This window comes from Saimiri boliviensis, chromosome 1, assembly GCF_048565385.1.
Source record: "Saimiri boliviensis isolate mSaiBol1 chromosome 1, mSaiBol1.pri, whole genome shotgun sequence".
Classification (NCBI taxonomy): Eukaryota; Metazoa; Chordata; class Mammalia; order Primates; family Cebidae; genus Saimiri; species Saimiri boliviensis.
In genome coordinates, this window is record NC_133449.1 from 236,999,265 (window position 1) to 237,012,951 (window position 13,687).

The 13,687-nt window shown below is 44.9% G+C and overlaps 1 protein-coding gene across 2 annotated transcripts in view; it reads right to left on the minus strand.

Annotated features, from left to right (window-relative positions):
- Positions 1-13,687, minus strand: part of MAP1B (microtubule associated protein 1B) — a 109,072-nt gene that overhangs the window by 5,414 nt on the left and 89,971 nt on the right. For both annotated transcript variants that reach the window (XM_003925762.4, XM_074384888.1), the window contains 2 exons: positions 4,549-11,041; positions 757-995 (listed from right to left, as the gene is read on the minus strand). In XM_003925762.4, coding sequence (XP_003925811.3) covers positions 757-995; positions 4,549-11,041 — 6,732 coding nt within the window. The remainder of the gene's footprint in view (positions 1-756; positions 996-4,548; positions 11,042-13,687) is intronic.

A 13,687-nucleotide genomic window follows, 5' to 3' on the forward strand; every position in this document is an offset into this window, starting at 1 on the left:
AGTAAGAAGCCACCGGGTGGGTGCCTCTCATTAGATTTCATGTGATTAAATAACAAGTAATTCTATGTAGTAACAAGCACAGTTTACTAGGTAATTCTGTACAGAACCACAAATAAAACTTAATAAGCAAAGATCACAGCTGAATTAATAATGGCTAGTTCTAAGAACCATTTAAGCCCAGGAGTTCAAGACCAGTCTGGGAAACATAGCGAGACCTTGTCTCTAAATAAATAAGGGATGGTCTGTGGTCAGGCACGATGTCTGGGAGTTGGGAGAGTCCTGTAAGGGACTCTATTCAGCAATGCTCCTACTGTGGAATTTCACATGGACAGCTCATTTTCTAAATGGCCACATTCCTAGCTGCAGTCTACTCGTAAAACACAAAGGAAGAAAGGCAATTCCTCAGCAGCTCTCATATGGAAATATGACTGCTTTGATTAACACACACAATACTCTCGGCACACTGGAGGGACAATTAATCTTGGGCCCATTTTGCGGATAAACGATTTCTGCTTTAGTTAAGGTGGCTTTCCTCCAAAGTTCTGGTTGGTGGTGGTGCCAAGAATATTATTTCAGACTACCTGCTGTGTGTTAAACTGACTTTGTTCTCAGGATATGTCATGTGTGGCAGACACAGGAGACACCTCCTGTGGATCCATAACCATCTACATGAGGTGCGTCTTTAAACATGGTTCTGTCCCGCTGCCTCTGGACACAGCTCGATCTGCAGTGCAGACACTGTTGAGGAGTTCTCACCTGCATGTTGCTGCCCCACTGAGCCTTTCCTTCCAACAAGGCGTCCAGGACAGCCCGGCTGGGCTCCTCAGCAGCAGGGTCATTCCCACTCACCACGTAGTAGGACGACCGCACTCTCTTGAAAAATTCCACATCAACATTCTTACTGTTGCTGTGGTTAGGAATGTAGCACAGGTCCAAATACACAGGGAGGCCCGGAGGCACCGCGGAGGACTTTGTTGTCTTGGTGGTGCCTGGTCCTTGGACAAATACACAAAGACAAAGCAAGGTCATAGCAAGGTAAAGAGACCATACATCCAGCACACCTTCCCTTCTCTATCATGCCTTCCCTATTCAATCACAAGCAGGTCCTCTGGGACATGCAAAGAGGTGACAGCATTTCCATCTTCCTGGTAATCTGTCAAGGGCATTTGTACTAGCAATGTGACAAAACATAACAAGGTTGTTTACCATCTCAATAGGAAAAATGAAGAATGGGATGGTTTCCCTTTGTGGACAATCACCATTAGGAAGCAAGAAGAGTCTGAAGGCCTCTCCCAAGAAGGCACTAGATGTAATGGCCCTCCTAAAGAAGTTGCTAATGTGCTTTTTTATTTGGTAAGTGATTAAGAAGTAGATTTTAAAGGCCAGGCGCGGTGGCTCAAGCCTGTAATCCCAGCACTTTGGGAGGCCGAGGCGGGTGGATCACAAGGTCAAGAGATCGAGACCATCCTGGTCAACATGGTGAAACTCCGTCTCTACTAAAAATACAAAAAATTAGCTGGGCATGGTGGCACATGCCTGTAATCTCAGCTACTCAGGAGGCTGAGGCAGGAGAATTGCCTGAACCCAGGAGGCGGAGGTTGCGGTGAGCCGAGATGGTGCCATTGCACTCCAGCCTGGGTAACAAGAGTGAAACTCCGTCTCAAAAAAAAAAAAAAAAAAAAAGTAGTAGATTTTAACAGTCAAAAGAAAACTTCTGGATTTGGCAAAACATAGCTAAGTGATCTTAGTAATCCACTTTAGGGTCTCGTTTGATAGCAATTTTGTCCACAGCTGGATACTATGCCCTAACATTCTACCTAGTAAATAGTTTTGATCTTAACCCTATATAATTCCCAAGGCCCTCAGCACCTCAATCTCATTCGTACACTGATGAAACACCGTATTCTCTCTCCTTAGCACAGTATTCTGAAAAGTGATACTTCTTTCCTTAGACAAGGCTGGATGCCAAACTTGGGCAAAGGAAGGTTCAGAAAGACTAGACTTTCTCTAACTAATCAGGACATAGCAGACTGCAACCAAAACCCTCAGTCAAATCACAAAGGCCTGGGAAAACTTGTTCCAGTTGGGAGGTTTAAAGCTTTTGAAACATTAATAGAACTAGCATTTTGAGGCAGTGGTTCTTCAGCCTGACCACATAATTAGAATCACCTCGGATGCTTAATGCTGACACCCAGGCCTCATTCTCCAGAATCTGACAACTTAAGTGAGCTTGGGTTGGGGCCTGTCTTTAAAAACCACCTGAGGCGATTCCAATATGCAGCTAGTTTCATTGCTGTAAAGCCAATTAAAACACCAGTTAGATTCTATATGCTTAATCCTCTTCATAGGATATTTAAAGACTAGCATCCCAGATTCAAAAACACCAGCTAATTCTATCAACTGTCCAGTTTTATTTTTAGAGGGGTAAGGAAGTGGTGAGAATCAGCCAAAGTAATAATTGGATAAACTGATTCATTCTATGAATAGATCAATAGGTTATTTCAATGAATCTGAGCTGAAAGCCCTCAAAATATCCAATGGTGGCCTCCTAAAGAATTCTGACCTGTAGTAGAAGTTTGTGAGTTACAGTTCTTCCAGGAATTAAACATGTCTGCAATTTCCCCCTGTACTCTAAATCACTACCATCAACACCAAATGAATATTGCTCATAGAAACACATGCTTACAAAACTGCCCAAAGTTGGCCCCGGTTTGTTTTAAAAGTCAATTAGTATTGCAACTTTGCCTTTTTAGAAATCTAAAAGCATCTCCAAAATAAATGAAAATAAACTCATTTTCACTCATTACTTTGCCTTTAAATTATCCCTTTAAGTGTCCAAAAAAAAAAAAAGTTTTTAAAAAAATCAATTGTGTGGGCTAGGGTGTATATGTTCTGGCAAATTTAGGAGCAAATTTCTGTTGGTTTTATCTGCTTAAATGGATTTCATGTTTTCTCCTAAGCGCAGTTCCGTTGTCAACTCTTTCAGATGAGGGTTAATTATCTCGTGGTTTTTCATTCATTTTAAACATGAAAAAATTCCGGTTTTTTTCTCAATGCCTGTAAAAAGCCCAAATGTGCTGAGAACTGAGTTTTAAAAATTGATAATCCATGTTGTTTAAAGTAAAAATTTGCAGTTGTAGCAAATGTATCCTAAAGTGTACTGAATTGGAGATCTCCAAAGACTACTCTCAGATTTTCTCTAATAAATAGGGCAATGTAAATTATGTTGTGCCTTACATGTTTGGGTCCGTTTATATTACTTTGTGAAGTGTAATCTAAAATCTCTGAACAATTATCTAAAACAAATAATGTCTGAATGCCAATCCTTGTGATTGATGTGAAGCAACAAAATGAAGCAATACTGCCAGAGACCAGTTCCATCAAAAGCCCAGGTCACTGCTGAGAACCTGACAAACACGGGAATCGTGACCAAAACATGAATGATCAAAAATCAGGGATATCTGCTCTTGCCACGTGGAATTTCATTTGCTTGTTTATTTTATTTATTTATTTATTTATTTATTTATTTGCTTGCTTACTTTTGAGAGACAGGGTCTTGCTCTGTCACCCAGGCTTGGAGTGTAGTAATACATACAATTATGGCTCGCTGCAGCCTTGACCTCTTGGGCTGAAGTGATCCTCCTGCCTCAGCCTCCCAAGTAGCTAATACTATAAGCATGTGCCACCTCACCCAGCTGATTAAAAAACTCTTTGTTTTTGTAGAGACGGGGTCTTGCTATGTTGCACAGGCTGTCTCAACCTCCTGGGCTGAAGCTAATCTCCCACCTCAACCCAAAGGGCTGAAATTACAGGCATGAGGCAATGCACCCAGCCTCCAAGTGGAATTTTAATCTGAAATAGCATTGAGTCTCTACTAATGAGGCCACGGGGTACGAGAGGGGTAAGAAAAGAGCCGGCAATGTTTTTCTCTCAATTTTCACTGGGTACTTGCTGGTCAACTGAAATTATAGTATTTTTTGGTTGACAAGAAAATGGAACAGTGCCTTTAGTGAGGATTTATCTCCAACTTGGTGATGTTTTAAATGAAAGCGTTAAAATTTTTAATTTTAGAATTTAATTTTTTAAAAAAAGGACTCTAAATCTTGGGTCTAGATTGGTCATTCCATTCGTGGTGTGAAATCTCTGGTTCTCCTTAGGCCTTTGGGAGCTCCCAGCATGTGTTACCCTGCTGGATTCTGAGGCCAGCATGGCTGAAACCAGTCTTCCAGAAGCACTTGAAAGACACATCCTTGCTTCTGAAGATTTAGAACAGGGCTGTAGTTGCTGTGTTCCAAAATGGCACAAAATCAGGAATCCCGTGTGATTAATCACAGCTGCTATGAGCTATACACTGAGGTATTTCCAAGCCTTAAGGCCACACTGGACTGAGATACATACCTTTGGGCAGAGAAGAAGAGTAAAGGGAAGGTAAAGCATCAATTGTGCTCCCTTATCTTCCCAGTACTAAGCCAAACAGGGTAATATAAAGTCAGCAAATGCAAGTAGGATGGTTGTGGCCTATGTCAGTGCCCAGCCTTCTCAACCTACCTGCCGTGGCCGTCTTCGCCGACTTGGATGCAGAAGCATTGGCAGCATTCTTGGTCTCCTTGTCTTTCTCTTCCCCGCGTGTAGCTTTGACCTCAGGAGTGCTGGTAGGTTTTGCTGCCTTTTCCACAGATTCTTTCTTCTTAGGAGAAGCCACCCTGGACACCTTATCTGAGGATTCTTTTAAGCCCCCTGGTTTTGGTGAAGCTGCCAAGGGCTTAGACTTCCCATCGCTCTTTTTGACAGGTGAAGATGACTTGGTCTTTGTACCTGGCTTTTTGGTTTTGGTCTTCTCTTTCAGATCTTTCTTTAGAGCTTTGCCCAGGTTCTGCTCAATGGCCAAGGCCTCTGGGTCTACCATGGACACATCAGGGTGGCGTGGTGAAGGGCTGCGGTCTTGCACGGGAGCTGGAGGTGGGTCCATGTGTTTGTATGTGACAGTTTTGTCAGTGGGAATGGTTTCCGACTCATCTTCAGAGTCGATGTTGGCATCAGCCGTGATGGAGGGGCACTCTTCAGTCTCCGGGGGAACATCAGAGTCGGTCTGGGATGGGGCCGACTCGCTGACTGAGGTGGGAGGGGTTTCATCACACTGTCGGCCCTGTTGCTTTCCTCCTGGAGGTGGTGGGGCTCCCCCTGATTGAGTGAGGGGCTTTTCAGATTCTTCAGTGGGCTCTTCACTGGCAAACCACTCAAGAGGATTGGGATTAATGAAGGAAGGTGACAGCTCTGTCTTAGGGTGCTTATATTCACAGGAGGACACGAGGCATAAATCGACATCCTGGCGGGCTTCTGACGGGGACTTCTTTTCCGCACTGTAGCATAGGTCTGAAGTCTCGTAGGAATAGGTGGACGCCTGAGGGGTTCTAGTGATTTTCTCTGTAGTCTCATAGCAGTATGTGGAAGTATCGGGGGTTCGTGTCGTCTTTGTAGATGTCTCATAGGAGTAACTTTCAGACTCAGGGTAACTGGTAATTTTCTCAGTGGTCTCATAAGAGTAGCTGGGGTCCCCGAGTGTGTGGCCACCATCCTCAGAGTCATCGTAGCCATTGCTGATGTCATCCAGAAGCCTTCTAGACCTCTCAGTCTTTTCATAGCTGTAACCACTCATTTCAGGGGGGCTGGTGGTCTTTTCACTTATCTCATACGAGTATCCACCCTCTTCAGGGGTCCGTGTGGTCTTCTCAATAATTTCATAGGAATAGTCACCATCTTCAGGGGTCTTGGTGGTTTTCCCAATGGTCTCATAGGAGTAGCCACTGTCACTTGGGGACTTTGTGGTTCTCTTTGTCTTCTCATAGTAATAGCCGCCTACATCTGAGGTCCGCGTGGTCTTCTCATAAGACTCATAGTCGTAATCTTCTTCATCTGGGGACCTGGTTGTTTTCTCAGGCTTTTGATAGGCATAGCTAAAGTCACCAGGTGTCTTCCCTCCACTGTCCTCCATGCCAGGTGTGGCCAAATCTCTATTCAAGGCTAGATGGTGTTGCATTGTATCGAATAACACTGAGGCACGGAAGCCATAAGGTTCTGCGGATGCTGCATCTATTGGTGGAGAAGAGGAAGTGTGGCAAACTGCTGTTTTCTCTTTGACTGCAGAGGTAGAATCTGAAAAAGTAGGTGAATATAAAGGAGAGGACTCTCGTGGGGTGAGTGGAGAGATATCAGATTTTGGAGAAAGCTTCTCTCCTTCCAGACTTTGCACTTTTTCAGAGGTGAGTGAGGCATATAAGGACATATCTCTGGGAGGAGCAACATCGGATAGAGTATCTTCTTGGAGAGGAGAAGCGATCTGAGACGGGGTATGAGCAGAAGAGGTGGATGGAGAGGCCTCTACCTGAGATACTGAGATGAGCTCAGAAAGATCATTATCTTGGGTGTAGGATGGTTCCTCCATAGGCGGTATCTTATGTGATAAACTGGAGTCCTGCATGTCAGAAGGACTGTAGTCCACTTCAGTTGGCCCATTTTCAGTGATGTGAAGCACCCCTGCACCCACTGTAGGGTGATCTGGAGACTGTCGACTGAAGTCCATAGCAAGGGAGTGCTCAGGAGATTCTTGGCCAAATTCAATAGACATTGAGGACTGTTCAGATCTGTGTTCTTGAACTGGTGTCCTGGACTTTGCGGTTTTAGGGGAGAAGTCTGGTGGAGAAATTGACATCGGTCTTGGGCATTCTTCTTTAGATGGAGACATTTCTGTTTCCTGGAATGTGGTAGGTGTTTGCACAACAGACACAGAAAGGGAGTCATCCACTTCTGTGGAATGTGGGGAGCCAACCTCAGCATGCAGAGAAGGAGACACATCATCTGTTGTTGGCTCTGGAAATGAGCTCGTAGCCACTGAGGCTGTGGACACTGAGGCCACACCTTCCATATGAGAGTATGTGTCTTCTGCTACTCCCTCATCAACAGGAGTCGCTGACTTGTCTGAGACAGTCCCTTCAGAAATGGACATCTTAGTATCTTCTTTAAGAGATCCAAACTGGCTGACATCTATTTGTGTTGGAGAAACATCGCCTAATTTCCTTTCATCCAGAGCCAGTGCCGGTTGAGCACTCATGGCCTCACCATCATCAATTTTCTTTTCTTGGCCAAAGTCTTCCTTTATTGGTACAAAGTCTGTGCCTTTCCCTTCCTGTTTGTCTTGGTAAAGACTAGTGGAAGTCGTTTCAGAAACTGGACTTATTTGGTCTGGAGAGCCTGGTTTTCCACTCTTTTCTTCAAAGGGGCTTTCGGCACCTCTACCAGAAGCCTTGCCATCAGCACTTAGGAAACTTTCATAGGCAGACTCAGATCCAATGAGGGGTGGGCTGCGTAAAGGAGACAAAACTTTCTCAATAGGAGACTCTGAATCAGGCACGGGCTCATCCATGGGGCTTACGGAAGCCCTTTCATTCTCATCTTTGGCATCACTGAATTCAAAACTCACTGGAACTGCTGGTGGTTTCTCAATGACTTCTGTAGGGAGGTGACTGGATTTCTCCTCGGTGGGAGACTGGTAGTAAGGTGTGTGACCAGCACTGCCAGTCACGGACTGAGATGGCGACACCACTTCCAGAGTCTTGTCCTCAGGACTGGCACAATGTTCTTCAACTACTTCTTGGGTCACCTCAGGAGACACCGGGACTACTTCTGCCTCTGCAGAGACTTTAATCTCATTGGGCGTCAGAGAGAAGTTCACACTACGTTCACCCAGGGGGGTCTTTTCTATGGGTGACGGTGGAGATGGACTCAGGGATGGGCTCTTTGATGGGCTGAGCTTTTCACCCGACACTGCTGAGATGGCATCTTTGATGTCCAGCGTAGGGCTGGCTTTCACTTCAGAGCAGTAAGCATCACGTAGAGCAGATCTGCTGAATTTGTCTTCCTCCATGGAAGAGGGCGGTGATATGGTAGAGGCTGAAGCATTGTAATCCTTGCCATCAGTGGCATCTGTTTTGGATCCTTCAGAAAATCCATTGAGCGGTGTAACAGCAGCAGGTTTGGAGTATTCCTGAGAATACAATGAAGACTCGTATTTGGTGATATTTACGAATTCCTGAGATGGGGACTCAGTCTCTTCGTTGTTGGTCTCATCACTCATCACGTCTCGAGGGGTAGACATCTCATCCATGGGGGTGGGCTCACTGGATATCTCAATAGTAGACTGAGTGTAGCCAGAGGTGGCGGTGAATTCCTCAGGCTGGTCTTCTCGATTCTCCTCATCAGAAGCGGTGGCCTCGCTCTCTGAGCCTCCAGGTAAAGTCTCATCGTGAATTGAAGATGCAGGTTCTCGGCCAGGAGACTGAGCTCCTGGTTGCTTGGCTGGTGTGGTGAGGAATCCATACTGCTCCTCGGCACCACCAGCCTCTGCAGCCTTGTCGACCACAGCCATCACATAGTCTTCAGCTTCTATTTTTTCCGGCTCATATTCCTCCTCTCTGGCATCTTCAGCTTTGTCCTCCTCATCAGCCTCCTCCTCAGATTGTTCAGCCTCTCCTTTCTCAATGGCCTCATCCATGTCTTCTTCAGCTCGGTCGTCCCCACTGGCCACAGACTCCCTCTTCTCCCGGATGTATGCATCAGCCTCTGCCTTGGCACTTTCCTCGTCCTCAGTGGGGCTGTGCTTGGAGGTGCTCACACACACATGTTCCTCCCCGTCCTCTTCTGGCTCCTCAGCCTCCTCCGTTTCTGCCTTCTCTTCATAGTCTCCAGTCTCTGAGGATTCTTCAAAACCGGCTCCTTCGTCTTCAAATTTTTCAATGTCGTCTACTCCCTGCTTCTCGACAGGCTCCAGCTCCTCGGGTGTCTGTTCACATTCGCCCTCCCCTTCAGTGGTGGTGATTCCCTCATCTGGGGACTCGGCAGAACCTTTGGTGACTTCTGTCTCCTTCTGGATGACGTACGCTTCGACGGGCTTGGTTTCCTTCAGTTTCTCTTCGTCTTCAATTAGCTCCAGCTGAGGCTTGATGTCCTTTGTTACATCGACCTCTTCGGCCTTTAACTCTTCAAAGTCCTTGGTTAGATCCTCGGGAGATGACATAAGGGACCTCTCGGCTTCAAGTTCTTTGGCAGGGCCAGTAGCCGCGATTCCAGCGGCCGCGGCTGCTGCGGTGGCTCCAGCGGCGACAGCAGCAGCGACAGCCTCTGCGGGCTTGCCTTCCTTCTTAACAACTTTAATTTTCCCCTTCTCCTTTGGCTTCCCGGCGGCAACGGAATCTTTCTTGACGGACTCTTCCTTCTTGGGTACTTTTGGTTTTAAAGCAGCTGGTTTTTTTGCTTCGGACAGAGGAGTCGATGATTTCTTAGTGTCTTTAGGGAGCTTCTTAATTTCCTTTTTGGGTTCCTTTTCTTCCTTTTTCACGTCCTTCTTCTCTTCCTTTTTAACTTCCTTCTTGGCTTCCTTCGGTGGCGTTTCTTTCTTAACCTCTTTCTTGGGTTCTTTTTTCTCCTCTTTTTTGGTTTCTTTTTTGACTTCTTTTTTCAGCTCTTCCTTTTTTGGTTTTTCCTCTTTCTTGATAGGTGTTTTTTCCTCCTTTTTAGCCACTTCTTTCTTTGGCTTTTCCTTCTCCTCTTTCTTGTCTTCAGGCTTTACCTTTGCTTCCTTTTTCACCGTCTTCTCCTTGGCGGCTTTGGGTTTGACATCTGCGGCTTGCTTCTCAGCCACCTCGGCTTTCACTGGAGATGGCTCTTCTTTGCTGGGAACCTCCTTTTCGGTCACTGAAGGTTTGGTCTCTGTTTTTGCCGGCTTATCTTTTTTCACTGTTACCTTTTCTTTGCTTTCAACTTTGGGTGGCTTTTCCACGTGATTCACTTTTGTGACCTCGGGGGTTTCTTCTTTCGACTCCTTGCGCACGGTTTTGCTCGGAAGTGGTTTTGTGGCTGGCTTCAGACTTTCTCGGCTGTCAGCCCTCTGTTTCAGTTTCGTTTGTTTCACCACAGGAGTGGGCACCTGGCCAGTGAGATCCTTTTGGGTGGCCAGTGGCTGCTTCAGAAAGTCTAGATGTTTGAGCTTTTCCAGTCCTTCCAGGATGTTGTATTGGGTGCTGTTTCCAGGAAACAGGACTCGGATGATTTTCTCCGCAGGGTTTGCTGGATGCCACACAATCAAAGATGAGACTGAAGTTAAGTAGGAAATAGGGAGATCTACTTCTTGACCATTAGGCAGGACGAGTTCAGCCTTGTCTTTGTTGGTGCCAGTCCACTGCTGCATAAAATACTGCATTTCCTTGCTGCTCTTAACTGGATTAAGCACATACATCTCAAGTTTACCCACTCCCATTTTTTGGAAAAGAATGACAGGATCAATCGTATTGCCTATACTTCTAAACAGAGGTTCTGGTTTCATGGACAATTTGTTTAGGTACTGGAGAGTGAAGCAGGCTTCCTCTATGCTTCTTTTCATCTTGATGTTTGGCTCTGGATTTTTGAGATTTTCGGGTACATTGAGAAATACAACTCCTAAGTCAGGCGAGATGAGGTTTTTCATCCAGTCACTATTTGTGGTGGAGCCCTGTGACTGTTCTTCCTCGAGCTCTGCGATTTTCCGCTGTAGCATGCTGTTTATTCCAGGCAAATTGTCATCCCCAATGTGGGTGAGCAGGATGGAGTCCACTCGGTCTAAGTGTCGGATGAGCTTCCAGAAGCAGGATTTTCTCTCTGATCCGCCGTTGATGAGCATATTGAAACCATTCACTGCAAACAAGGCAGAATCGCCCCTCCCTCCTGGAAAAATATAACAGCAGGGCTTGGAGAGCTTTAGAAATCCACCCGATGTGGGAGGTTCCAGGATGTCAAAGGGAGATGGGACTTCTACTGATTCTGAGAGATACTCGGTAAACTCAGAAAGTCCTTCCATTTCTGGCAAGATAGAAGCTGAATTGAGTTTAATATTGATGAAATCTTGGAGATTGTGTCTGTCAAGATTGGAGTTCTTCCAGTCCCCTTCTTCGGGACAGAACAGAGTTAAGCTGGCTTTGTTGGCAGGATGGGTGGTGCTTAGTAACTCCCCAATCTGGGTTTTAAAAAAAGAAAGAAAGAAGGAAAAGGTATAAGTGATTATCAGCACTGATCCATCATCTTCAGCCTTAACTACGTGTTACAGGATCACGGGATGCACATAGGATCAGTTTCAGACATGCACTCGTGTAGCAATGCTGGTTGCATAAATGCTGAAATACTTCCCTACTGGAAGGTGAACAGTCTTGGTCCTGAGCCCAGCTACTACTGGTTTCTACCTCAACCAGCACCCATTCACCCCAGCACCTCCCCCACAACCCCTCCACCATCCATTCCTGCCCAGCAGGGGAATGACAGAACTCTGCTCCAGTTCTAAGACCAGTGACCACCTGGGCGATTGAGGATTCTGCTGCAGTGGTTATGAAACACTTTGAATATTACCCCTAGAGACTTGCCATGCAAAGATGCCCTTTAGAAAAACATTAAACTATCACAAGAGAAAGCTGTCTGAGTTATTTAACCACTAAAAAAAAAAATATTTTCTTTTATTCCACTGTACTTGGCAAAAAAGGCCTGATTGACACATTAAAGAAATTCAGATCAACAGGGCACTTGTTGCGGCATCCTTTTAGAATCTGGTATGTAAAAAAGAAAAAACTATGGTGGGTTTTCCCCCATAGGAGACAAGAAGTTATGGATTGCCTATTACTACAAAAAACTACTGGCTTCTGGCATCAGTACACACTGATTAAAACATGAGTGGTTCATCCAGCAGATTCTCTGCAAATACAAATGCTTCTTCATTAAAGCCATGACATGAAAGTGGTTGGGTAATTATAAAAGCCAGTGGCCAAATTCGTTCCTCATCTGCTCATGTTTAACTCCATGGCGAGCCACTCTGTTGTCTTACTGCTCCCCTTCTTTTCAGGGCAAGTTAGGTGTGAGCAGCTAAGATCAAACATGGCTGAAACGTTTTTCAACCCATTGTTTAGTACTTTCCACGGGTGCAAACACAGAAAAGCAAAGCAGGACCAAAACAGAAATTGTGGTTTAATAAAAACACTACTTTCTCTCTCACTGCATAGTATGGCCGTATGTTTCATGGTCTTAGCGATGGAGAATTATGCCATCAACTCCAGTCTTCTTTCTCTCTCAGTAAAGCTCACAAATCAGCTCAGAGTTTCAACTGAAAAGGGCTCTGTGTCCCGGAGGACAAATGATCAAGGGGCAAAGCCAAGATATCATTTGGTCCAGGCATCCTTAAGCCAGCAGGTCTGAACTCTGACCTTCTCGTATTCGTTTCCTCTGTCTCACATAACCTCCTGACTGTCAGCATTCTGAGGCTGCTATTATGTATGTGTGTAAGGGTAATTTATAGAATCTGAATTTTCCTACATTTGACTGCAATATTGCAGTAAAACTGTCATTTTGTTTTGTTAGTGTATCAGTCCAAAGCATAACATTTTATGTGAAGGGTCACAAAATAACAAAATAATAAAACTTTGTTGTTTTTCTGTGACTTAACTCCACAATTTTCTATAAAAAAAAGATAAGAATCAATCAACTCCTGTTTTGGGAGCTAAGAAAAATGAAAAGGCAAATGGTAACCATCTTTGCGTGGAGGGGACAGGCAACTCTGCTCAAATGATTTCCTGGCCAAAGCAAATATAGGGTACCAAATATGGTTTCTTGTACAATAATTAGCAGAGACTCTCATCATGATCACTATAGCACAATTAAAAGTCTCTAGATCCCAATTTTAACACAGAGGACATGCAAACTATTCACCTTTTATACTATATTTTAGGGGGAAAATCCAGGATAACTGCTGAATCTTTAATAGGGAAACTTAAAAAATTAAGTTTAGTTCATTTTAATTTTTGAAATTCTACCCTAGCTGAGAGGTGTGGCAGCCAAGGGTATAATCCAGCTATAAGGGACATTCAGTCACTAGCTCTTTTCATGTAAAGTGTGTAATCACCAGGTTGAAACAAAAGGTAGAAAGACTTAAGGAATGTCTCTCTGCTTTCCATGTTTTCACCTCTATTCAGAGACTTTCTATGAAATGCAGGAAATGATCCAAAAACCAAGCAAGGTTGCACAGAATTCTGAGAAGTCAGAGGTCATGAAAGACAGCCAAGAGACACTAGTGAATGAACAACCGTGACGTAGAAGGGAAAGCAGAAAAGAAGGTCAGCATTGCTCAGACAGGTTTCTTTCCAGAGAAGGAAAATCTGGTCCCTCCAGAGAAACAGCTGCACACTCTGAATGGTAAGGTAAGAATGCAGAGTCAGGGCTGGACAGAGTCCTCAGTCACAAAACAGACAGATGGAACTGGGCAGAGGGCAGAGGAGGAAGAACAACTCCTACATTCATGGAACTACACAACAGAAGGAAGCCCGTGTTTTCCCCCACAGCCTCTTTCCAAAAGGGACAAAAGGCACAGTATGGGCCAAAAGGCACAGTAGAGAGTGCCTCACCGGCAAAGACGGGATCTTAAGAGTGGCCAGCCCAGGGCAGCACCCAATCAAGCTTATTCAATGAATAGATGAGAAGCATGAGGAGGCTCCAACAGTGTTATCGGTGGCAAGGAAACTTGTGACTAGTTCTTAGACCTGGAAACTAAGGCATCTTCCGAACAAATTGAGAAATCATCATCACAGTAAACAGTAACTATTATAACCCACTACTCTAAACGTTT